The sequence below is a fragment of the Lepus europaeus genome, chromosome 9 (genome assembly GCF_033115175.1).
Source record: "Lepus europaeus isolate LE1 chromosome 9, mLepTim1.pri, whole genome shotgun sequence".
Taxonomy (NCBI): domain Eukaryota; kingdom Metazoa; phylum Chordata; class Mammalia; order Lagomorpha; family Leporidae; genus Lepus; species Lepus europaeus.
The window spans coordinates 69,298,790-69,324,653 of NC_084835.1; the positions used below are offsets into that span (position 1 = coordinate 69,298,790).

General features: G+C 41.0%; 1 protein-coding gene across 1 annotated transcript in view; it reads left to right on the forward strand.

Annotated features, from left to right (window-relative positions):
* The window catches only part of GREB1L (GREB1 like retinoic acid receptor coactivator), a 278,077-nt gene that overhangs the window by 158,576 nt on the left and 93,637 nt on the right, over positions 1-25,864 (forward strand). Inside the window, exons 6-8 of the mRNA XM_062201447.1 lie at positions 8,793-8,969; positions 16,956-17,132; positions 19,884-20,006. Coding sequence (XP_062057431.1) covers positions 8,793-8,969; positions 16,956-17,132; positions 19,884-20,006 — 477 coding nt within the window. The remainder of the gene's footprint in view (positions 1-8,792; positions 8,970-16,955; positions 17,133-19,883; positions 20,007-25,864) is intronic.

Below are 25,864 nucleotides of genomic sequence, written 5' to 3' on the forward strand. Positions count from 1 at the left end.
TTTATTCGAAAGACAGAATTAGAGAGAGAGAGAGAGAGAGATCTTCCATTCACTGGTTCACTCCCCAAATGGCTGCAATGTCCAGGGATGGGCTAGGCCAATGCCAGGAGCCTGGAACTCCATCTGGGTCTCCCATGTGGGTGCCAGGGGCCCAAACACTTGGGCCATCTTCTGCTGCTTTCTCAGACACATTAGCAGGGAGCTGGATCTGAGCAACCGGGACTTGAACCGACACTCATATGGGATGCCAGCATTGCAGATGTGGCTTAACCCACTGAGCTACAACACTGGCCCCTCTCTCTCTCTCCTTATATTGCCTGTGTGGGGGATGGCGCTGTGGTATGGAAGGTTAGTCTCCACCTACTGTGTCACCATCCCATATGCAGTGGAAGATGGCACCTAGGAGACCCGGAAGAAGCTCCGAGTTCCTGGCTTCTTCCAGTGCTTTCCCAGGTGCAATAATAGGGAGCTGGGTCGGAAGTGGAGCAGAGGGGAGTTGAACCAGTGCCCATATGGGATGCTGGCACCACAGCAGAGGCTTAACTTACTATGCCACAGCACTGGTCCCTATAGTTTATCCCTGTGCAATGTTCCCTATTATTAACAACTTACTATAGTACATTTGTTACAATTATTGAACCAATATCAATTTATTTTTAATTTAATTTAATTTAATAAATTAAATATATTTGGGTTCTTTAATTTTTTAAAGATTTATTTATTTGGCCGGTGCCGTGGCTTAACAGGCTAATCCTCTGCCTTGCGGCGCCGGCACACTGGGTTCTAGTCCCGGTCAGGGTGTCGGATTCTGTCCTGGTTGCCCCTCTTCCAGGCCAGCTCTCTGCTATGGCCCGGGAAGGCAGTGGAGGATGGCCCAAGTCCCTGGGCCCTGCACCCGCATGGGAGACCAGGAGAAGCACCTGGCTCCTGCCTTTGGATCAGTGAGATGCGCTGGCCGCAGCGGCCATTGGAGGGTGAACCAACAGCAAAAAGGAAGACCTTTCTTTCTGTCTCTCTCTCTCTCTCACTATCCACTCTGCCAGTTTAAAAAAAAAAAAAAAGATTTATTTATTTATTATTTGAAAGGCATATTTACAGAGAGGCAGAGGTGGGGGGAGGGGTCTTCCATCCACTGGTTTACTCCCTAAATGGCCACAATGGGCCGATCCGAAGCCAGGAGCTACGAGCTTTCTCTGAGTCTCCCATGCAGGTGCAGGGGCCCAAGGACTTGGGCCATCTTCCACTGCTTTCCCAGGCCACAGCAGAGAGCTGGATCAGAAGTGGAGCAGCTGGGACCTGAACTGGTGCCCACATGAGATGATGGCACTGCAGGCAGTGTCTTTACCTGCTACAGCACAGTGCTGGCCCCAGGGGTTCCTTGGTTTTTACTTGATATTCTTTTTCTTAAGTTATTTATTTACTTTGAAAGGCAAAGAGAGACAGAGAGACAGAAAGAGATCTCTCATCTGCTGATTCAGTCTTCAAATGCCCTCAATAGCCACGTCTGGGCAAGGTTGAAGTCATGAGCCCAAAACTGAACCTGGGTATCCCTTGTGGGTAGTAGGGACCCAGCTCCATGAGCCATTACCTGTTACCCCTTTAGATGTGCATTAACAGGAAACTGGAATTGGGAGCAGAGTCAGAACTTGAACCCAGGCCCTCTGCTGTGGGATACAACCATTCTAAGTGGCTTCTTAACTGCTGCACCAAATGCCCACCCCTTAATGTCCTTTTTCTGTTTCAAGATCTCATCCAGAACACTACATTAGACTTAACTGTTCTATTTCCTTAGGCACCTCGTAGTTGTGACAGATTCTCAAACTTTGCTTGTTTTTGATAATCCTGACAGTTTGGACAGTATCAGCTGTGCATTCCATATTATAGGAGGCTCCCTATTGGAATTTGACTGATATTTTGCTGCTGAGTTTTTTTGGGGGGAAGATCACAGAGGAAAAGAGCCATTTTCATTACAGTGTATCAAGGGTACAGCATGACTTATTAAGGCTGTGACTGTTGATCTTGGTCACCCTGACTCTTCCCCCACCCCACATCTTTCTATACTTCTTGTCCTGTGGAAGAAATGCCTGACCTATGTGTAAGGAGAGGGAAGTTATACCACCCATCCTTGAATGCAGAGTATCTCTTGTAAGTTACTTGAAGTTCGACTGAATGGGAATTTGTCTCATCTCCCCCATTTAATAATTTATTCAGCTGTTCACTTATATCATTATGGGCTCATGGATATTATGTTTTAGGTTATAATTCAATACTAATCAATTTGTTTTTGTTGTTCAAATTATTCCAGCTTTGAAAATTAGCACCTCCTTCAACTGGTCCTTGTGCCCCATTAACAAATCTCCATTTTAGCATGAAATAGAACATGTTCTCTTTCATTGCCACAGGCACTCCTTGAGATAATTTTAAGAGAAAGAAGCTGAAAACATGCTTCTCATCGGATCCAATCATTATTTGATAATTATGACTTCTGACCTCTAGGGGTCCTCATTTTACAAATGGGAAAAGCCTCAAAGGCTGTAATCCTAGAAACTGCACGTGCTTCTTCATTTGAGTGGACTGTATAGTTTTCATTTTTCCACAGAAATTGTTCTAAAATGAACTTCCTTCCCTAGGGAATCCTTGCTGCTTTTGGCATTCTACACGCTGCCTTCTTAACTCTGTATCTCATAGTCAAAATTGTACTTTTCCCCTTAATCTCACTTTTGCTTCAGTACATTGCTTGAGAAAGCTCATTAGGAACGTCACACTAACCGTGGATTACTTTGTGGCTTGCAAAGACTTGAATTTTAAGGATTCAGCAAGCGAAAGCTGGATGGCTGCAAATATGGCCCGTGGCTGGCAGAGGCTGTTATGTCCTATGCCCTATACAATGCAGTCTGGAAAAGGCACAGGGAAATGCTAGGACCTGAGAAAAACAGGCAAAATGTTACGGGAGGGTGACCTACTCAGACTGAGGGCAGGTGAGGCGTTGCTTACGGGTCAGACAGGTGTTTATGAGGATGAAGAAGCATCTCATTTGGAGTTAAAAGACCAGGGTTCTGCTCCCACCCACTCCTTCTGGCTGCCACCAACTTGATCTCATGCCATTATTTTAACCTTTCTAGGCCCTTCCCTTATATACATATGAAGGAGGTTTAAATAGACGTAGTGTTCCTCAATCTTTGACTCACAAATCTCTATTACAGTGATGTATTATCTTTTGAACTCCTCAGGGATTTAAAAAATGAATTCTGTCATTACATGGCACATGATAAAGATTTGATTTTAAGCAGGAAGCATCTTAGATCAACATATTCACATGCTCTATGATATTCATGCCATAAGAGAAAAACTGTCTACATTTAATCATTCAACAATTGCTATTCAATTTATTTCAAACTGGATATGTAAGAAAAAGGATGTTTTGATGAAATATTAAAAAATACACTTCTGGAAGTAAGGAGGGGAGCAAAATATATTTAAATAATATTATAATATATAATATGATATATAATAAATATAAAATATTATTTACCAGATTTTTTAAAAGGTCAAAATCTACTTTTAATTCCCAAATTTTGGAAATTCTACACTTTGGGATTAAAAGGATGTGCAAATTTATTTTTGTAATTTTTGTATCTTTCCTCAATATGGTGAAAACATTTTAAGCTGCTATTTATGGGAAATTCTGTACAATGAAAGAGATAGTATTTTACCTCTCACATATAGAAAGCCAAATTGGATCACAGTCACTAAATGTTTACCTTTTTCGGCCGGCACTGCGGCTCAATAGGCTAATCCTCCGCCTGTGGTGCCGGCACCCCGGGGTCTAGTCCTGGTCGGGGCACCGGATTCTGTCCAGGTCTCTCCTCTTCCTGTCCAGCTCTCTGCTATGGCCCGGGAAGGCAGTGGAGGATGGCCCAAGTCCTTGGGCCCTGCACCCGCATGGGAGACCAGGAGAAGCACCTGGCTCCTGCCTTTGGATCAGTGAGGTGCGCCGGCCGCAGCGGCCATTGAGAGGTGAACCAATGGAAAAGGAAGACCTTTCTCTCTGTCTCTCTCTCTCACTGTCCACTCTGCCTGTTAAAAAAAAAAAAAAAAGTTTACCTTTTTAAAATTGCATTTTGCTATCCTAGAAACATTGATGCATGTTATATCTTATAATTTGATAAGTAAGGTGGGAATGAATTTAACTTTCATATTTTGCAAGAAGCATATTTAGATGCATTTGTATATTACTTTTTGTGTTCATTAACACAAGCCAATGTTCCGTGAGCTTCCTGTTTTTTAAAAAAAGAACTTTAAAAAATAGTTATTTTTATTGTATTTGAAAGGACAAGAAAGAGAGGCACACAAAGATCTTCCATCCAGAGAGACAGAGAGCTCTACTATGCCCTGGTTACTCCTCAGCCAGGACAGGGCCATGCCAACACCAGGAACAGGAACTGCATTCCAGACCTTCCCTATGAGTGGCTTGAGCCATCACCTGCTGCCTCCCATGTACACATTAGCAGGAACCTGCAATAGAAAGTGGAGCTGGGACTCAAGCACAGACATTCCAATATGGAGCGTGGGCACCCCAAATGGCATCTTAACTGTTGTGCCAAACACCCACCCTTGAGCTTCCCATCTTTAATCAACAGCCCATTTTATATATATAAATTAAGCAGTATGTCAATACATATGACAGAAAAAATTTTTTTTCAAGATCTTTTTTATTTATTTGAGAGAGAGAGTTACAGACAGTGAGAGGGAGAGATAGAGAAAAGGGTCTTCCATCTGCTGGTTCACTCCTCAAATAGCTGCAGCAGTTGGAGCTGAGCTGATCTGAAGCCAGGAGCCAGGAGCTTCTTCCAAGTCTGCCACACGGGTGCAGGGGCCCAAGGACTTGGGCCACCTTTCACTGCTTTCCCAGGCCGTAGCAGGGAGCTGGATCAGAAGAGGAGCACCTGGGACTCGAACAAGCACCAATATGGGATGCCAACACTGAAGGCAGAGAATTACCCTACTGCACCACAGCACTGGCTCCCACAAAAATTTTTTTAAAAACCTAGAATTTGTATAATAGTCAAAAACACACAATGACATGAAGTCTGAGTGGTTTCCATTAACCCTACATGAATTGTCTGAAAGGCCCTCAGAACATTCTATTTTAAAAGTAGAATAATAGAGGGGCTGGTGCCATGGCGCAGTAGATTAATCCTCTGCCTGCGGCACCGGCATCCCATATGAGTGCCAGTTCTAGTCCCAGCTGCTCCTCTTCCAATCCAGTTCACTGCTGTGGCCCGGGAAAGCAGTAGAAGATGACCCAAGTCCTTAGGCCCCTGCACCCATGTGGGGTACCCAGAAGAAGCAACTGGCTCCTGACTTCAAATTGGCACTGCTTGGGCCGTTGCGGCCATTTGGAGAGTGAACCAATGGAAGGAAGACCTTTCTGTCTCTCCCTCTCACTGTCTGTAATTATACCTCTCAAATAAATAAAATCTTTAAAAAAATTAGAATAATAGAATAATTATTACTTTCTAGATGACCTTGAGGTCCCATATAACACTTGTTCTAAAAAGCTTGTAATAAGTCGCAAGTTAGTTCAGACTTGTTTCTATTGGTCTAGTTGCAGGTATACTGCATTACTCTTAGTGACAGAGGCAGCTCCCCAAGTGTCCCATTTTCCATCAATGGGCAGTCATGAACTTCTCCTGCTGAATTTATCTATGCCTTTTAGGAAAACATTCTCTACGTTCTGCCTTTTGGAGCAAGTCAGGCTTTGTACAGGTGCTACTTCTTAGGAGAAACGTGTGTTTAGGTTTACTGCCTATATGCAAATTAGGAAATTCCTAGATTAAAAATACTAGTGCTCCTTTCAGTACTTTATAATTTTTCCTAGATTTAGTCTTTTAGAATTTGATTTAAAAAAATCTGTGTTCACTCTTCATAGTTTTAGTGCCAAATCGTAACTGTTCTTTTCTTTTGCCAATTTGAACAGGAGGCTTTTTGTCAGTTCTTATATGACAAAACTCCCATGTCTTATATCACTGAACATTACTGGACTCATTTTGTAACCTTGGACAACTTCTCTGACCTTTCTGAGACTCACTTTCTCCATCTATGAAAAAGAGATGGTAGAACAGATTGAATATCCCTCATCTGGAAGTCCAAAAACATTTTGAATGCTTATATGATGTCACAAGTAGAAAATTCCACACCTGACCTCATGTGATGACTTTCAGACAGAATGCAGGTGCACTAAAAATATTGTATAAAACTACCTTCAGGAGATGTGTTTTAGGTGTAATGAAACATAAATGAATTTATATTTTGATTTGGGTTCTATCCACAAGGTATTACATATATGCACATATTCCAGAATTCTGATATCCAAATACTTCCTGTTCCATGTATTGCATATAAGCAATACTCATCTCATACCTACCTGGAATTGTTGAGCAAATTAAAGAAGATAATCTGTTTAGTGTTTAGCACCATACTTATGTAAGTACTCCTAAATTTTAGCTGCCATCATCATCAATTCTCAACTTCAAAACTGTGAGCTCTGTTTCTTAATGGGAAGTAGTAAAAAAAATTTTCAAAAGTTTCCATGTATACATAAGCTCCAAAAAATGTTTATAAGCTAAATAGATTATATGACTCACATATGTAAATGAATGTTTCAAATAAATAAAGATAATGTAAATAATAAAAAGTTTCACTTAAAATTGTTTAAGAATTCACAGTAGCTTTTTGATAGTAATTTTCTTAATTCATGAATTATAAGCTGAATAAATCATATGACACATATGTAAATAACTGTTTCAGGTAAGTATAGATAATACCGTGACTAATAAAAAGATTCACTTAAAATCATTAAATAATTCATAGTAACTTTTTAATACTAATTTTCTTAAATCATGTACTCCAAAAGTTAAATTGATTTTTATAAATGTTGAAAGAGGATCTATAAGCTTGAAAGAGGATCTATAATCCCACTGCCCTTATCATTGTGCTCTTTCTTCTGTTGACATTTACTAATCCCATGATGGCTGCTTTAGGGATTTGATGATCCAAAGCATATTGTAGATTTATGTGCACCATGGCTTTGTACAAGGTTTTGATGGAGTATACCTTTTTCTTTCTTGTAGACCATCTGATGACACCCAATTATTTGTTGACATTGGGCTAAAACAATAGTATGAATTGATACTAGCAGAATGTAAGGTGGTTCTTCCCTACTTTGTATTGGGTGATGATGGTACCCTCCCCAGATTTGTGTCTGGAGGCCTCCCTCCTCCATCCTTCTATGCCTCCCTGAAGTAGTATTTACCGTACTTTGTTTATTCTCTCTTGAATCAAAGTGAGGGAAGCAAATTGAAACAAGTTTAGATAAAATAAGAAATTACTGGAGTAATTCCAAAGGAAAAGGTTGAGTGACCAAATCATGGAAAAGCAGACACAGCTGGGCTCTTGGAATCCTGACACTAAGAGAATAATCTCCCTCGGCCTCCTATCTATGCCTAGAGACTTCTCTCACAGGTCAAGAAGAGAGCAGGCTGCCACAGAACAGACTGACCTATGCTGTCCCTGCCTGTATCCAGAATTCCTAGGGGAAAGGCTGTGCTCGCCCTGGTTTATGTCAGGTGCCTACCTCCAATCAGAAAGGTGGAATGTTAAAGTGGTCCAGCTTGAATCTGGCACCAGCTCCAGGTCAGTCTAGATTATCACAGTTCTCCAGGGGAATCAGAGGAGTGCAGTATAGAAGGGCTCATTATTGGCCGGCACCATGGCTCAACAGGCTAATCCTCCGCCTAGCGGCGCCGGCACACCGGGTTCTAGTCCCTGTCGGGGTGCCAGATTCTGTCCTGGTTACCCCTCTTCCAGGCCAGCTCTCTGCTGTGGCCAGGGAGTACAGTGGAGGATGGCCCAAGTGCTTGGGCCCTGCATCCTGGTCTCCTGGCTTTGGCTCAGCGCGGTGCGCCGGCCACAGCGGCCATTGGAGGGTGAACCAACAGCAAAAGGAAGACTTTTCTCTCTCTCTCTCCCTCACTATCCACTCTGCCTGTCAAAAAAAAAAAAAAAAAAAAAAAAAGAAGGGCTCATTCTCCAGAAGATGTGCGGCAGAACCCTAGCTGTCCTCTAAAATACTGTCTTTGTTGTTTCCTTATGCAATAGATGACTGCAATGTGGCTTCTTGGAGAAAGATGTATTTTGTTCATTTCTTTGTCCCCAGACCTAAGAAGCATACTTTATGTAAATTTTGTTTAATAAATGAAGAACTGACGAGTTGGTATACTCCATTATGGTATACAAAGTGATCATGTACGGCTTTCTTAGGGCGTTTTGTGTCCAGTGAAAATTATCTGAGTACGAGTTCTGGCCTGTTTGTTTATGAGTCACCAAGCTCTGAGCTTCAGTCTCTTCCTCTGTAAACAGAGTATCTCTCTTCTATTACTATCCACATTTAGACAAGTAAATCTGCATTGAAAATAAAAATTACTGTAAGTGCACATAAAAATTATCTGTACTTTTCAAGGTTTGTTGTCTATTTATCAATGTCTCACTTGTGGATCAGAAAATATAAAGCCATCAATTTGGCTGAACCAGATGGAATTATCTCTTTTCAATGTCTTTCCAGCTGTACTCAGAGGGCACACAGGATCGATTTGTCTTTTGGTTGGAGTATATGGACTTTACTTTTTGGTCTTTAATAGAGATTTCTGCAGATAAAGCTACTCTCCCAATGGATGATTAAGGAGAAACAACTTCCTTAAACATTTCACTATGCTCTTCCTACCACTTTTTAGGTTTTTGTCAAGCAGGAAAGGATTTGCGTTTGGTATCCCTGTGTATGGAACAAATCGACATCCCAGCAGGATTCCTCCTGGTGGGGGCCAAGTCTCCCAATCTTCCTGAACACATTCTCGTTTGTGCCGTAGACAAGCGATTTCTACCAGATGATCATGGGAAAAATGCACTTTTAGGTGAGTCTATCAGACCTGTAAAATTCCTTCCAAGAGGAGGGAGTTAAAATACATATTTATTTAAAATTACCCCAGAATTTTTAAGTAGATACCCAGAATTAGTTGTGAATTATGTAGTTCAGTTCAAGTATGAAATTAGTTTTCATTTTTATTCATCCCCAAGCAGTTGTCTCAATTAAGAGACGTTTTTGACCAGATATTAATGGGCAACCTGCAATGTGTCAAAAACTAATCTTTTATAAAGCGAAGTAGAATTCATTCTCAATAGTCATTGATCTGGAGTTGATGTTAAGTCAACTGTCAATTAGTCATCTATGGATTATCCATTTTGTAAGTTATTTGTCATTTTTTCATGACTTCCAATATTCCAGTCTATACTTGATTGTTGAAATTCTCATTTTATGTTTAAATAAATTCCAGCTCCCTGCTAGTACACCTAGGAGGCAGCAGATGATGGTTCAAGTAGTTTGATCCCTGGCGCCACATGGAAAACAAGGATTGAGTTCTTGGCTCCTGACTTTGATCTGGCCCAGTTGTTTTATGTGATTAAGGAGTGGCATAGTAGATGGGCAATCTCTCTGTCTCTCTGTCTCTGTCTCTCTCCCCCCACCCCCTCTCCCTCCCTCTCTTCCCTCTTCCCCCTCCTTCCCCCTCCCTCCTTCTCTTTCAAATAAATAAAAACTATTTTAAAGGGAGTGGACATTGGGCACAGTGGCTTGAATTACCACTTGAGATGCCTACATACCATATTGGAGTCCCAGATTCAAGTCTGGGCTACTTCATTCTGATCTATCTTCCCACTAACGTGTACCTGAAAGGCAGTGGGTGGTGGCTGAAGTATTGAGTCCCTGTCACCCATGTGGGAGATTTGAATTGAGTTCTGGACTCAATTTTGCCTGGTTCAGCCATGATGGTTGCAGCCATCTGGGGAGTGAACCAGCAGATGGAAGGTGATTCTTTGTCTGTCTCACTGTTTCTCTCACTTTCTGCTTTTTAAATAAAGTAAAAATAAATAAATGCTTAAAAATTTTAAAAGTCAAAGGTCAATATGTCTGGATTCTGTCAAAATGCTGCTTCCATGGATTCTGTAACAAGGCATGGAAATCTGAGAATGAGAGGGGGAAGGAAGGGAGAGAGAGAGGGAAGGAAGGAAGAGAGGAAGGGAAAGGAAGGGAAGAAAAGAAAAGAAACTGGGGGAAGGGAATGGAGGGAGGAAGGGAGGAAGGGAGAGAAGGAGAGAGAGAGAGAGAGAGAGAGGAAAAAAGAAAGAGGGGCAAAATGGTAGAGTTAGAAACGTGCCGGGGATTCCAATTCAATCCCATCAAGGTGGCATGTACCAATGCCATCTCACTAGTCCAAGTGATCAATTTCAATTCACAATTGATCATAATGATAGGACTAAGAGTCAAAGGGCTCACACAAACAAGACAAGTATCTGCTAATACTAACTGATAGAATCAAAAAGAGAGGGAACGATCCATCATGGGAAGCGGGATACACAGCAGACTCATAGAATGGCAGATGTCCTAAACAGCACTCTGGCCTCAGAATCAGTCCTTAAGGCATTTGAATCTGGCTGAAGAGCCCATGGCCCATGAGAGTATTTTAGGCATGGAAAGCCAAGACACTCTGGCAAAAAAAAAAAAAAAAAAACTAAATGAAAGATCTCTGTGAGTGAGATCCCAGTGAAAAGAACGGGCCATCAAAGGAGGTAACTTTCTCTGAAGGGAGGAGAGAACTTCCACTTTGAGTATGACCTTGTCTAAGTAAGATTTGAGTCAGCGAACTCAAAAGGCTTGCATAGCCTTGGCAACTCATGACAAGAGCCTAGGGTGATTACTGACACCATAAACAAGAGTGTCAATTTGTTAAGTCAACAACAGGAGTCACTGTGCACTTACTCTTCATGTAGGATCTCTGTCCTTAATGTGTTGTACATTGTGAATTAATGCTATAGCTAGTACTCAAATAGTATTTTACACTTTGTGTTTCTGTGTGGGTGCAAACTGTTGAAATCTTTACTTAATATATACTAAATTGATCTTCTGTATATAAAGATAATTGAAAATGAATCTTGATGTGAATGGAATGGGAGAGGGAGCAGGAGATGGGAGGGTTGCGGGTGGGAGGGAAGTTATGGGGGGGAAATCCATAAACTGTACTTTGGAATTTATATTTATTAAATAAAAGTTAAAAAAAAAGAAAGAGGGGCAAAGGAAGGAAGGGAGGGTGGGAGGGAGGGGAAAGAAAAAGGAAAAGAGGGGCCGGTGTTGTGGTGCAATGGGCTAAGCCTCCACCCATATGGATACTGGTTCAAATCCCGTTTGGGAACTGGTTCAAGTCCATGCTGCTCCACTTCTGATCCAACTCCCTGTTAACACTGGGAAGGCAGCGGAAGATGGCCCAAGTGCTTGGGCCTCTGCTACCCACATGGGTGACTTGGGTGGAGTTCCAGGCTCCTGGATTAGCCCTGGCAGGAGAGGCCATTTGAGGTAAAACCAACAGGTGGAAGACATCTCTCTCTTTCTGTCTCTTCCTCCCTTTCTGTAACTCTGCCTTTCAAATAAATAGATAAATAAATAAATAAATGGAAGGAAGGAAGTTGCTTACCCTTCACTTGCTTTATGATAGTTTTTAAAGTTCTAAGCCTTGTCTTGGTGCATAGGAAAAGAGGTGCTGAAAGGCTCTCAAAAGGGCATAGTGGGTAAAGCTGCAACCTTTACCATGCATCCCATGTGGGAACCGATTCAAGTCCCAACTGCTCCACTTCCAATCCAGCTCTCTGCTATGGCCTGGGAAAGCAGTAGAGGATGGTCCAACTCCTTGGGCCTCCACATCCACATGGAAGACTCATAAGAAGCTCTTGACTCCTGGCTTTGGATCGATGCAGCTCCAGCGGTTTTGGCCAACTGGGAGGTGAACCAGAGGATAGAAGACCTTTCTCTCTCTCTCTCTCTCTCTCTCTCTCTCTCTCTCTCTCTGCCTCTCCTCTGTCTGTGTAACTCTGACTTTCAAATAAATAAATATTTTTTAAAAATAAGGCTCTCGAAAAAGAGAATATATTTCTCTTCATATTTCTTTAATGAAATTGAGCACATGTTGAATCTAGAAGAGTAATGGTAAAGCTTGTATTTTGCACTCCATTAGCAAAGAAGGTCCAGCTGTTCGTTTGTTCATTCATTCATTCAGTAAATCACTCTTGTTTATATCTTTTCCCTCAGAAAGCTTACAGCTGGTAGACTATGATAGAACACCTCTTTTTTTTTTTAAGATTTATTTATTTATTTGAGAGGCAGAGTTACAGAGAGAGAAAGGAAAAGAGAGAGAGATCTTCCATCCTCTGGTTAACTCCCCAAATGGCCACAAAGGCCAGAGCTGTGCCGATCAAAAGCCAGGAGCCAGGAGCTTCTTCTGGGTCTCCCACGTGGGTGCAGGGGCCCGAGGACTTGGGCCATCTTCCACTGCTTTCCCAGACCATAGCAGAGAACTGGATCAGAAGTGGAGCATCCGGGACTTGAATCAGTGCCCATTTGGGATGCCAGCACTGTAGGCGGAGGCTTACCCTACTACACCATGGAGCTAGCCCTGTTAGAACAATTTTGGAAAACTTTTTAACATTTCCAAAGCATCATGTTCTCATCTAGTAAAATAGTTGATATGACTCTAAACATTGAAAAATCTCTCATAATGCCCTTTGCTCAATGATCTTTTATGACTAAAGGAATTTTCATGGAATACATAATAGAAAAAAAAAACATAGAAAACACACCAGAATTATAGATTTCATAGCCCTGGGTAGTGAGGAACATGAGATCAAAGAACATGGGCTTTGGAATCAGAACTGGGTCTAAAACCCAGATTTGCTTCTTAGTACTTTAAAAAAAAAAAGGGATTTACCTATTTATTTGTTTGCAAGGCAGAATGACAAAGAGAGAGCTTCCATCGCTGTTTCATTCTCCAAATGGTCACAACAGCCGGGGCTGGGCCAAGCCAAAGCCAGGGTCCCAGAACTCCATCTCAGTCTTCCACATGGTGGCAAGAACTCAAGTACTTGAGTCATCATTGCTGCTTCCCGGGTTGCATTAGCAGAGAACTGGATCATAAGCAGCGTAGCCAGTTCTTGAACTGACACTCCAATATGGGATGTAGGCATCCCTAATGGTAGCTTAACCCACTGCACCACGACACCTACCCTGCCACTTGGTAGTTAAATGATTGGGAAAGCAATTTAAGAACTTGAAGTCTCAGCTTGCTCATGTAGATAGAGGTCATTGTGCCCACCTTGCAGGGTTGTAAAGGTCAAATGAGATGACATGTATAAGGCACCTGTGCAGCCCAGGGCTCAACACTTAGCGGGTACTTTAATGCCCTTTAAATGGTAGCTATTCTGCTATTGAATTTATTAAGTGTGCTTGCAGACTTGGGACTTTGCTCATTTTCTCTATCCTTGGAAGTGGGCATAATTGTTCATGAAGAATTGCACCATGGGAAAGTACAGTACAAGAACAAAATGAAAGAAAGTTTTTCTTAGATATATACATTCTTGAGAGTTTTACATGTTCATTTCTTTGTTGTCTAAAAGTTAGTATCCATCCAACAACCTTCCCTATCATGGATGAGTTTAATTTTTAGTGATATACAAATGGAAAAATTTCTAAGACCCAGAGACTCTAGAATCCATGTGGACTTCAATATCTGTAGTTCTGAATTTTTATATAAATTATACAGATTCTGGCCGGCGCCACAGCTCACTAGGCTAATCCTCCGCCTGTGGTGCCCACATTCCGGGTTCTAGTCCCGGTTGGGGCGCTGGATTCTGTCCCAGTTGCTCCTCTTCCAGTCCAGCTCTCTGCTGTGGCCCGGGAGTGCAGTGGAGGATGGCCCAGATCCTTGGGCCCTGCACCCGCTTGGGAGACCAGGAGGAAGCACCTGGCTCCTGGCTTCAGATCGGTGCAGCACGCCAGCTGCAATGCACCGGCCATAGCAGCCACTTGGGGGGGGGGGGGTGTGAACCAATGGAAAAAGGAAGACCTTTCTCTCTGTCTCTCTCACACTGTCTAACTCTGCCTGTCAAAAAAAAAAAATTACACAGATTCCAAAGATGGTGGGGGAATTGATTTAAAAATATATTGATTCAGTTGGCAGTGCATATGCCCCAAATCTACATGCAAGTAGAAGACTTGATTGCTACAAAAACTAGAAAGGTAATTTAACTGCAAGAGGTGCTGTTTTATTTTTATTTTTATTTTTTGCTGTTGATGATGACAAGAACTTTGAGCACATAAAATATCTCTTGAACCACACAGCTAATGCTGAAACAATACAGAGCTCTAAAAAGAACTTCTGGCTGGCGCCGTGGCTCAACAGGCTAATCCTCCACCTTGCGGCGCTGGCACATCGGGTTCTAGTCCCGGTCAGGGCGCCGGATTCTGTCCCGGTTGCCCCCTCTTCCAGTCCAGCTCTCTGCTATGGCCCAGGAGGGCAGTGGAGGATGGCCCAAGTCCTTGGGCCCTGCACCCCATGGGAGACCAGGAGGAAGCACCTGGCTCCTGGCTTCAGATCAGCGCGGTGCACCGGCCGCAGCGGCCATTGGAGGGTGAACCAATGGCAAAGGAAGACCTTTCTCTCTGTCTCTCTCTCTCACTGTCCACTCTGCCTGTCAAAAAATAAAAAAAAAAAATAAAAAGAAAATAAATAAAAAGAACTTCTTTGTATTCTTGATTTTCATCTCAGAAAATAGAGGAAAAATCAAAGGAAAACTCATCCTCAGTCATTTGTTCGTCCCAATCCTCACATTCATCTTTTCTGAACCTATCAGATAGGCCTCATTTTTCAGTATTGATTTTGATTATTTCAGCCAAAAGGTTCTGATGGCTTTTTGCTGTGTTTTTGGTGTGGTCTATCTGCCTCACAGCTGAGGCCGTTTTCCATCCAGGTACAATGGTCGCACACCAGATGGAAGTTCCATGAAGGCAGGGCTTTGTTTGCTTTCTGTAGTGCTAAAAATCTGGTACCTAAGCATAGTAGAGTCTAAGTATCTGTTGGATGGATGGACAGATGGCTGGATAGCTCACAGTTTGACTGGTTTTAGGAACTTGGTGAAGCAGGCAAATGTTGACAGTAATTTGGGCTTACAGCTTCAAAGTGTCAGACTGATGGTCAAATGCTCTCAAATACAGTCTACTTCTGAATATATTTGTCATTTATAAAATTATACTAATGTTTATATTTCTGTAAAGTGATAGCAATAAAATATTAATTCTATATAATTGACCGGATGTTATGCCTATCTCTTGTTTCCCCATGGTTTCTCCAGTGTTCAGGAAAACATTTGGCATATACTGTTAAGTTCTTAATAATTAATTGATGAGTGAATAATAATTAATTGGACTGCCCATGTATAAATACATTGAATTGTTTGTCAGTATTCTGAGATTAGGCAATAGATTCTGTCTTTAACCCATGGATTCTTTCTCTTTTTTTCCTTGTATATCTAGTTAATTATATAATAGGTTGATTTAGGGAGTGGAAAAAAGTGTGTTACTTCCTCAGTAGATTTGTTTTCAATTGGCTATTTGTCTTTATCCTGTATGGAATGTCCTTTCTTATTTACAACTCTCGCCCTGTTCACCTAGATGGCAATACATGTGTTTTGTCCTCATCAGACACAGCTAGAGGGACTTACTCTCTTACTGTCTGCCTTTTCCTCTGTGTTTTAAGATGGACTGAAAAGCTGACTTTTGATAAACCGAAGAATGGCTTCTTAACCTCCCAGCCTTCGTTTCTTCTTCCTTCCTCATTGCCTGCGTTGATCAGGTCACTTGACGTTTACCAGCCAGAGTGAGGAAGTGTTTAGATACTAATCTGAAGGAATAAGCTAGTTTGAATAAATCGAGGTCTAATACAGAGGAAATGGGGATCCCATGGAACTCGGGTTGGGAAGTACAGCAAGATCTAGACCCTGGAAGTTGGCAGCTCCCTGAATTTCCGCATCTCTGTCCGTGCTCTGCTCTCCTCTCAGCAAACCATCTCCTCTTCAAGGTCCTTGGCTTTTTCTCTTTTGCTTCCTTATGTTGACATAGCCTCAACTTGGGTAACAGTTCTACAGAACCTTACAAATCCAGGGTCTGTCACCATCTAACTGACTTTTTGTAGTTATTTCAAAATATCAAGAGAGAGATTCTCACTGTCCAAGATTGAGTGAGCTATTGGTCCACAGACTCATCAGCTGTAGCCATGGAGGCATGTATGTGTGGTGGATGGGGTGGAGAGCCAGGGGTAAGACCAGCAGGTCCTGGAAGAAGGAATATTTGGCAGTGGTTTGGGGGGGCGGGTAGATAATGAACATCTCCAGGACCAAACTCTTTGTATTCTTATTGTGTGTACTGTGTGAATTCTGTCATGTGAAACTTTCTATTTCCTAAACCATCATCTTGTTAGAACAGCGTTTAGATTTTTTTCCCAAGTTTCTTTAAAAAAAATTATTTGAAAGTCAGAGTTACACAGAGAGAAGGAGAGACAGACAGAGAGCTCTTCCATCCTTTGGTTCACTCCCCAGATGGCCACAACAACCAGGGCTGAGCCAGGTCAAAGCTAGCAGCTAGGAGTTCTTCCAGGTCTTCTTGGGAAAGGGCTCAAGCCACTTGGACCATCTTCTGTTGCTTTCCCAGCCATTTCTGCAGGGAGCTGGATTGAAAGTGGAGCAGCCAGAACTCAAATCAGCACTCATATGGGATGCAGGCATCACATATGGTGGCTTAATCCGCTATGCCACAATGCCAGCCCCCAAGTCTTTCATTCTTGTAAATTACCTTTGCTAAAAAAAAAAAAAAAAAAAATCCTGTTTTTTTTTTTTTCCATTTGAATCATTTACTTGAAATTGGAATGTTATAGGGTTGAAGCATGTGACTATTTCTATGCTCTTTTGTACATAAAAGTGTTCTATTTACTTTAAAGACCACTAGTAACATTGGTTCCTCATTTCAGGGTTTTCTGGAAACTGTATAGGCTGTGGAGAAAGAGGATTTCGGTATTTCACAGAATTTTCCAACCACATTAACTTGAAGCTCACCACCCAGCCAAAGAAGCAGAAGCACTTAAAGTACTACCTAGTCAGAAGCTCCCAGGGTGTACTGTCAAAAGGACCTCTTATCTGCTGGAAAGGTAGCCAACCTCCAGGAGGGTGAAGGGAGGGAGTGGAGATTTTATGCTGGTGACAAGTGACCCATCCAGTGTTCAGGGTTCAGATGTGAAATAGGTAAATATCTCAAATCCAGAAGGCCATGCAAAAATTCAAAGCCTTCTGGTAGGTTATTTGGCTCACTCTTTTCTTTTAAAAAAATTATTTATTTTATTTTTTGTTTGAAAAACAGAGAAAAAGAGACAGATCGTCCACCTGCTGGTTCAGTCTCCCAAATGTCCACAACACGCAGGGCTGGTCTAGGCTGAAGCCAGGAGCCTGGGAGGAACTCCATCCAGGTCTCCCTTGTGGGTGGCAGGGACTCAAGTACCTGAGCATTATTTGCTGCCCCCCTGGATGCTCATTAGCAGGAAGCTGTACCTCAGGCAGCTAGGACTCAAACCAGGCATTCTGATATAGGACGCAGGCATTCCAAGTGCAGACTTAACTGCTATGCCAAACACCTGCCCCTTCTCCTTACTATTTTTAACAGACACTACAAATGTTTAGGAAAATACACGTGTCTCTCGGAAAAGGCGTGCAGCTCTCAGAGGAAAAAAATGGACCATTTCTACTCTTCTGTCATTTACAAAGGACCTCAAAGCCTTAGTACCTTAGTCAGATGCTTTTTAAATTTTTGTTTATTTATTTAAGAGTTATTTGTTTGAAAGGCAGAGTTACAGAGATAGGGAGACACAGAGAGAGGGAGAGATAGCTTATATCTGCTGACCCCAAATGACCACAACAGCCAGGAAATGGTCAGGCCAAAGACAGGAGCCTAGAACTCTATCCAGATCTCTAACATGGGTGTCAAGGGCCCAAGCACCAGGGCCATCCTCACTGCTTTCCCAGGCGCATTAGCAATGAGCTAGATTGTAACTGGAGCAGCAGGGACTTGAACTGACACTCATATAGGATGCTAGCATCACAAGCAGCAGCTTAACTCACTGAGCCACAACACAGGACCCAGATGCTATTTTACAATTTTTATTTAAATTGGTAGTTGTCAAGCACCTAGATTTTTCTATTTTGATTAGACCTAAGCATACTTAGAAAAAGTAATACTTTCTTCCTATTATCTGGGAAAATGTGCAAATAAATTGACAAAAGTTTTGTTTCTTTTAAATTGGGAAGGGCTTATTTGTAGAAATGAGTCTAGTTGAAATTTCATGTCTTGGTGTGTTAGATAGGAATTGCAGATTTTTGTATTCATTATTCTAATGCAGTATTCTAATCCTTATTTTATCAAGCCGTTTCTTAGATGCTGACATTTTTTACCTCCACATAGTAATATCTTTAATGTTTCTGTTTGCTATCTATATACAGTTTTTACCTGACCATGAAAAAAATAACATAGCAAATCCAAATTACAACTGCAGATTTGTCTGTGAGTCACTCACTACAATTACTCCTGGTTTCAGTGGAAGTGGCGTTATATCATTTCTTAGAAAATACCTACATGTTCCAAGCCAGGTATCATCAAAACTTAAAGCTTGCAACTACTGAATACTAAGCATGATGAATTATAGATAACTCTTTATGCTAATAAAGTCTAAAGAACTCTTCTCCAAAAAGATCATTTTTAATGTCATAAGCCCTGGTAATAGAGTAAAAACGAGGAGAGATATCACCTCTCTACTTTTTAAGCTTTCATGTTAGTTACATAAGATATTTTCATCTTTTTATTTAGTGTTCAATGACAATTCATCTTTCTAGTACAGAATAACATTTGTTAGAAAGACCTCATATTTATAGCAGTTTATGTTTTGGGATGGAAATTGGAATTGAAATTGTATGTATGTATGTGTATATATATATATATATATATATATATAAAAGAATGATATCAATATGCACACCTATATGCATATTATATATAATTAATGTGGAGATTTGCTCCTAGGCCAACATGCAATAACTCCTCATAGAAGGTCGCAGCATAGAAGGTTGAGAAAACTACCTCCACCCCCTGCATATATCTGATAAAGTTAGAAACTCTCTAAGGGACCCTTTTAATGAACTTTAATATATATAACCATTTATATCCTTTTTCCATGTACTGCTTTTCAGTTACAGCCCTCCAGCCCCTATCTCCCTGAATCAGCAGAGGTACTACGAAAATATCATGCCAGAGACCCATGAGTATCAGCCTACTTCATCTGAAGCTTGGCATTGTATGATCAATAAACACCTTGAGTGTTGTCTGTTTCCTTAGTAGGAACTCAATATATTGAAAATTTGAGCCTTTCTAATTTTTCTCTTCTGTTTACACATTTTTCTTTTCCTCTCTGTTTGGACGTAAATTAAGGTCGAGTAGAAAAGGTTGAAGGCAGCCTAGACAGAATCTGGGTTACTATCTGTACTTAAATCAATCCTGGACAGGAGGTTAACTCACGTTTGGAAAGCTTGTTGGGTTTTTATAAATTATTGATCCTTCAGCCTCCCTCTTTCTCATAAAACTAGCATGATTACAGTGGTTATGAGTATTTTCCCCCTGGGAACCATGGTGAACAAAGATCTGATTGTGCTTTGCCTTCTAAACATGACATCTGGCCCAAGGAAATGCTCCCTGGCTGGAGTGTTCTGTTGGAGTTAGGATTAGAGGTAAGGGAGCTCGATGAAGAAAATGGCTACCACTTCAGGAGCAGCAATTAGCTTTACAGATTTTATGAATTGTGTCTCCTTTTAACAGAATGTCAGTTTCTTTATATAATGTGATTTTTACTCCTTTCCAGAATGTAGAAGCCGACAATCCTCTGCTGCTTGCCACTCCATTAAACCAAACTCTTCAGTGTCATCAACTGTGACCCCAGAAAATGGAACAACCAACGGATACAAATCAGGATTCACTCAGACAGGTATAGAGTATTTTCTTTGGGTATTTGAAGTAACAGATATCTATTTAATGAAGCATTTTTAAGTTTACTGTTGGCTGGTGTATATAGAATTATTTTACATAAAGGTATTACTTGAGTATTGGAATTAGTACTCAGTATTGAGATGGGTCAGTCTGTGGTTGACCAAGACTCAAGTTTCAGCAGTCTCACCAATGTTAAGCTAAGCATAGGATAGAGAAAGGAGCTGACAACAGGTAGGAAATTTAGTTCAAGTATTGGACCTGGTGTAGATGAATCAGATGGTAGGCAGTAAGTGGAAACCCAGGCATCCTAGTTATCAAGTGTCAAGTCTTTGGGGTTTACTCATGAAGACTGAAATCCCAGGGTAGGGCTCTAACTGAAGTTCACAGAACAACACAATTGTACTTCAGAAAGTTTGTTGAAAAATGGAATTGAAGCATAAGTTTATTTTGTTGCAAAAAAAAGAGAAACCTATGTATTGTTTCTATGTGCTACCCATTTTCCATGACTTTTCTGAAGACTTCATAAACAGGGAGTGGCACACCAACTAGGATACAGAGATCCTAAGTTAGGATTGTGGATTATAAGGGATGAATCCAGGATCTGCTTTTTAGTGGTACAAGACAGGGACTTGATTACAAATAACCAAATAAAATCTTAGTGCCCATAGTTTGATTGTTACATCAAGGCTGGATCAGCAGAATAGCCAATTTGATACTGAGCAGGTCATCTACCGTCTAAGGCTTCTAAAAATTCCTCCAGTGTAGGTCCCAGCCCAGGGCCTGAGGTCAGGATGAGACTGCAGGTGGGACTTAATGGTCCCAGGTGGCTACAGGGCTGGAGGGCTGTAACCAGAAAGATCACTGCAGATGGTTTTTGAGAAAATTCCACAGAACCAGCCTGTGTTATATCTTAGGTAAGAAGGAAAGTATTTTAAAAGCGTTTATGACTTTGTTTTTCAGTTCACCTGTTTTTTTTTTAATGATGTACTATTTTACTGCTCTGATATGTACACTTCATAGCATAATTAGCTTTGCCAGTGTCTATTCAACCACAAATGATAAAGGAAGCTGTCTTCATTCACTACTTAGCATACCTCTTTCAGATTTATGTGAAATTCTTATGAGCTGGTAAATTGTGTCCACTTTTTGTTCCAGGATGAAATGGTTATTAGAATATGTTAAGAACAATAGCAATGACAATAAACCTACCTTTATTTGAGGCATTTCTTTTTTTTAAGATTTATTTTATTTATTTGAAAGAGTTATACAGAGAGAGGAGAGGCAGAGAGAAGGAGAGGTCTTCCATTCAGTGGTTCACTCCCCAATTGGCTGCAAAAGCCGGAGCTGCACTGATCTGAAGCCAGGAGCCAGGAGCTTCCTCTGGGTCTTTCTACCTGGGTACAGGGGCCCACGGACTTGGGCCATCTTCTACTGCTTTCCTAGGACATAGCAGAGAGCTGGATCAGAAGTGGAGCAGCCAGGACTTGAACCAACGCCCATATGGGGTGCTGGCACTGCAAGTGGCGCCTTTACCCACTATGCCATGGCACCGCGCCTTGAGGCATTTCTTGATGTGTGCCTACACTCGGCTAAGTTCACTTCTTCCTGGATATAAAAGTCCAGCCTTTAAACTGTCTAGGAGAATTAGAGACTGTGAGCTACAAGGAGAGACCACTTCTGTTTAGAATAAATGAGAGAACATTGCGTCACTGTGTATTCAAGAAAGATAAGAGTTGGCTCTCAGCATTGAAAAGTTGGCCTTCATTATGTAACATTCTCTTCTGGAATATGATTTTAGTGATTTAATTGATTCCAAGATATATTTTCTGCCATTATATCTTGGGACTATGAGGTATAATTTTAAAAATAATGTTAATAATTAATTTTTACTTCATTACAACAAAAACTTGTCAAGTATCTTGTATTCTAAGAACCTTACTTATATGATGCTATAAGACAGGGTTCTTTTTAGTACTTGACTGATGACCACAGTGACTTAAAAATTGCTCATATAAGATATTAGAGAATTATAAAACATTTCTTCCAAGACGGAGAGATAGATACATGCACACACACAAAGATACCTCAAAAAGTTCATGGAAAATGAAATTTAAAAAGAAATATATTTTGGTGCAAGATTTTGAATGCATGTTTAGCTTTTTCCTAATAAACATTTTTACAGACTTTTTAAAAACCCCTTGTAGAACTAGTTGTACCTGAAAATGAAAAACAGTTTAGCCGGCGCCGTGGCTTAACAGGCTAATCCTCCGCCTTGCGGCGCTGGCACATTGGGTTCTAGTCCCGGTCGGGGCTCCGGATTCTGTCCCGGTTGCCCCTCTTCCAGGCCAGCTCTCTGCTGTGGACAGGGAGTGCAGTGGAGGATGGCCCAAATGCTTGGGCCCTGCACCCCATGGGAGACCAGGAGAAGCACCTGGCTCCTGCCATCGGATCAGCGCGGTGCGCCGGCCGCATCGCGCCAGCCGCGGCGGCCATTGGAGGGTGAACCAACGGCAAAAGGAAGACCTTTCTCTCTGTCTCTCTCACTGTCCACTTTGCCTGTCAAAAAAAAAAAAAAAAACAGTTCAATTTTAATGAGCAGTAATACAATTATGATTGTATCAGGAAAAAATGTTTTGAAAACAAATTTTGCTCTGAAAGAGGAGATCAAGATTCAAGCCTTAGTAAGGAGTCCCCCAGTATGACAATGAGACAGAGATGAGGGAGGAAGCTGAAGAGTATGGGCCACATCAAAGTGAACACAAGTGGCCAACTATTGGGCCAATATTCCTTTGTGCCCCTTGTTGAGGGTATAAGGAAATTAGTTATTAACAGTTTTAGCTATAATCCAGAGAACTCAATGGAAGAAAGTGGCTTTGTAAATGAGACTTTGCATCTAGAACTATTTTGTTAGTAAACTGTGTGTATAGATTCCTCAACAATAATTTTGTTTCTCCTGGTGCTTGTTGACCATCATAGGCTGTAAGAATTTCATGTTGGCCTTAGGCTATGATTATAAACATTGGAATACAGAGCATCTCCTACTGATAGTCACCGTTCAGTAGAGATTCCTTTCTCCTTAACCCTAATCTGCAGTCAGTGGCTGCCTGCAATCGTTTCTGAGCCCGACTGTGGGTCCATATGTTGCCTAGTATTTGAAGAAGGGGTTAATTTACTATTCACACAGCTTTATCTTGAGTTCCACTTGATGCCAAGCTCTGAATGTTCTGTTTTATCTGGCTTGCCCCTTGTGCCTTGAATATTTTCTCATAACGTGTTTATGTTATGATAATTCATCAGATTGTAGTCAACAATCCCAATGGATAACCACTTTTACTAAAGAAAGCTGTACCTTACCTTTACCACCTACATTATACACGTAGCCCCACTGCCCCCACCCCTACACCTAACCTCTCCGCCCCCCCCCCCATATAAACGTATTATGTTTAATCAGGAGAATACAAGAATAGGTGAAAAAAAAATCTTGGCTTAACACAAAATCTTGGAAATTTCTGTACTTTCTTCTAAAGCAGAATTAGGGGATGTCTGACCCCGGGCCTTATAAGGCCTACAAAATCATTTGGTCTGGCCCTGCCAAGGCCACCCCAGGCAGGACTCAAAATTCAGTAATTCTATAGCAGGCTGATTTTTAAGCTGATGGTTTTGTATGGTCCACAAATAGTGCTATAAATATCCAATGACCCTTATCAGAAAAACGGTACCCAACACCTATTAAAAAGGCCTTATTGTTGTAATGTCTGCAGTTAAGTATGTGTATGATTTTGAATTAATTTTTCTGTGTGGTGTGAGGTGAGAGTCTGAGTTCATCTTTTCACATATGGATATGCAGTAGCCTCAGCACCTTTTATTAAACAAACCATCTTCCCATCAGTGAATTGCACTTGCCAAAATAGCTATTTTTTTTTCTGGAAAAATTGAGAATAGACTTCATCAAAATTCAAAACTTTTACACATCAAAAAATACTATCAAGAAAATGAAATGACAAGCAGACTGGGAAAATATTTGTAAAATTTGTGTCTAATAAAAAATCACTATACAGAACTCACCAAAAAAAAAAAAAAAAAGAAACTTCACAATTTAATAAGACAACAAGCAATCAAAAATATAAGCAAAGGATTTGGAATGGACGTTTCATCAGAGAATATGTATAAATATCTAATAAGCATGTGGAAAGATGTTGACATCATTAGTCACTAGGGAAATACCACTTTACATCCACTAATTCTAGAATTTAAAAATCAGACAATAACAATTGTGTGTGGATGTGGGGGAATTAGCTTTGTATATTGTGAATAGGAAAGTGCTGGTGAAATGTGGTAGCCACTCTGGAATACAGTTTGGCAGTTTCTCTAAACGTTAAACATAAAACTCACATACAACCCAGAAATTAAACTCCCTGGTAGTTACTCAAGAGAAATGAAAACACGTCCTTACGAAAATTTGCATACAGATGTTCACAGCAGCATTATTCATTGCAGTCAAAAACTGAAAACAACCTAGATGTTAGTCCACTTGTGGAATGGTTAGACAAAAAATGTGGTAGATCCGTACAATGGAATACCATTGATCAACAACAAGGAAATTATGGGTATATACTTGTGTCATGATCATTCTAAAAAATATTATGCTTACTGAAAGAAATAAAACAAAAGAGACCACATATTGTTATGATTTCACTTATGTGAAATGTGTGGACAAGGCAAATTTATAGAGATAGGAAGTAGATTAGTGCTTGCTGGGAGCAGGATCTTGTTCATGGAAAAAATGGAATTAAAAGGTAAGTTTACTTTGATGCAAAAAGTTTTGAAATCCATGCATAGTTTTTCCATAATTTGCATTTTCCATGAGCTTTTCAAAAATTCCTTATATACAAAACCATTTTTAACGGTGTTATTCACAATTACCTCAAACTGGAAACATGTTCACCAAAATACGATGAATAAGGAAATTATGATGTAATGAATGAAATGTGGCATAATTAACTGCCATTTTTTTCAAATATTTATTTTATTTATTTGAAAGACAGAGTTACAGAGAGAGGTAGAGACAAAGAGAGAGAAAGGTCTTCCATTCACTGGTTCACTCCCCAGATGGCCGAGACAGCCGGAGCTGTGCCAATCCAAAGCCAGGAGCCAGGAGCTTCTTCCAGGTCTCCCACGTGGGTTCAGGGGCACAAGGACTTGGGCCATCTTCCACTGCTATCCCAGGCCATAGCAGAGAGCTGGATAGGAACAGGAGCAGCCAGGACTCAAACTGGTGCCCATATGGGATGCTGGCGCTTCAGGCCAGGGCTTTAACCCACTGCACCACAGCACTGGCCCCTGAACTACCATTTGGCAATGAAATTGAACAAATGCCTATAACCTACACTCTAGATGAATGTTACAGATATGATATTGGCCCTTAAAAAGCCTTCATAAAAGATTCCATAATGTTATTTCACTTCTATTCCATTCCAAAAAGGCAAAACCAGGTTATTTTAGGGATGCATATAAATATATGGCATAGTGATTTCCTTTGGGCAGAAGAAGCATGAGAGGGGGATAGCACAAAGGAGGCTACTGGTTACTGGTAATCTTTTTTTGTTTTTTCATTTACTAAAAGCAGCCGGGGAGAGGGGAGAAGATGTGCTCTGGAGAGAAACAAAGATAAGCATGACATTGAATTTGTCATGGAAAACTATAAATAAGAGTGGAGCAAGACCTTTGCTGAAAGCAAAAAAATTATCTGTCTAGAATTCTCTGCTCAGCAAAAATGTTTGAAAAGTAAAGGTGAATTAGACATGTTTAGGGACAAGTATAGTGGGTAAGACACCGTTTGGGGCCCCTGTATCTGGG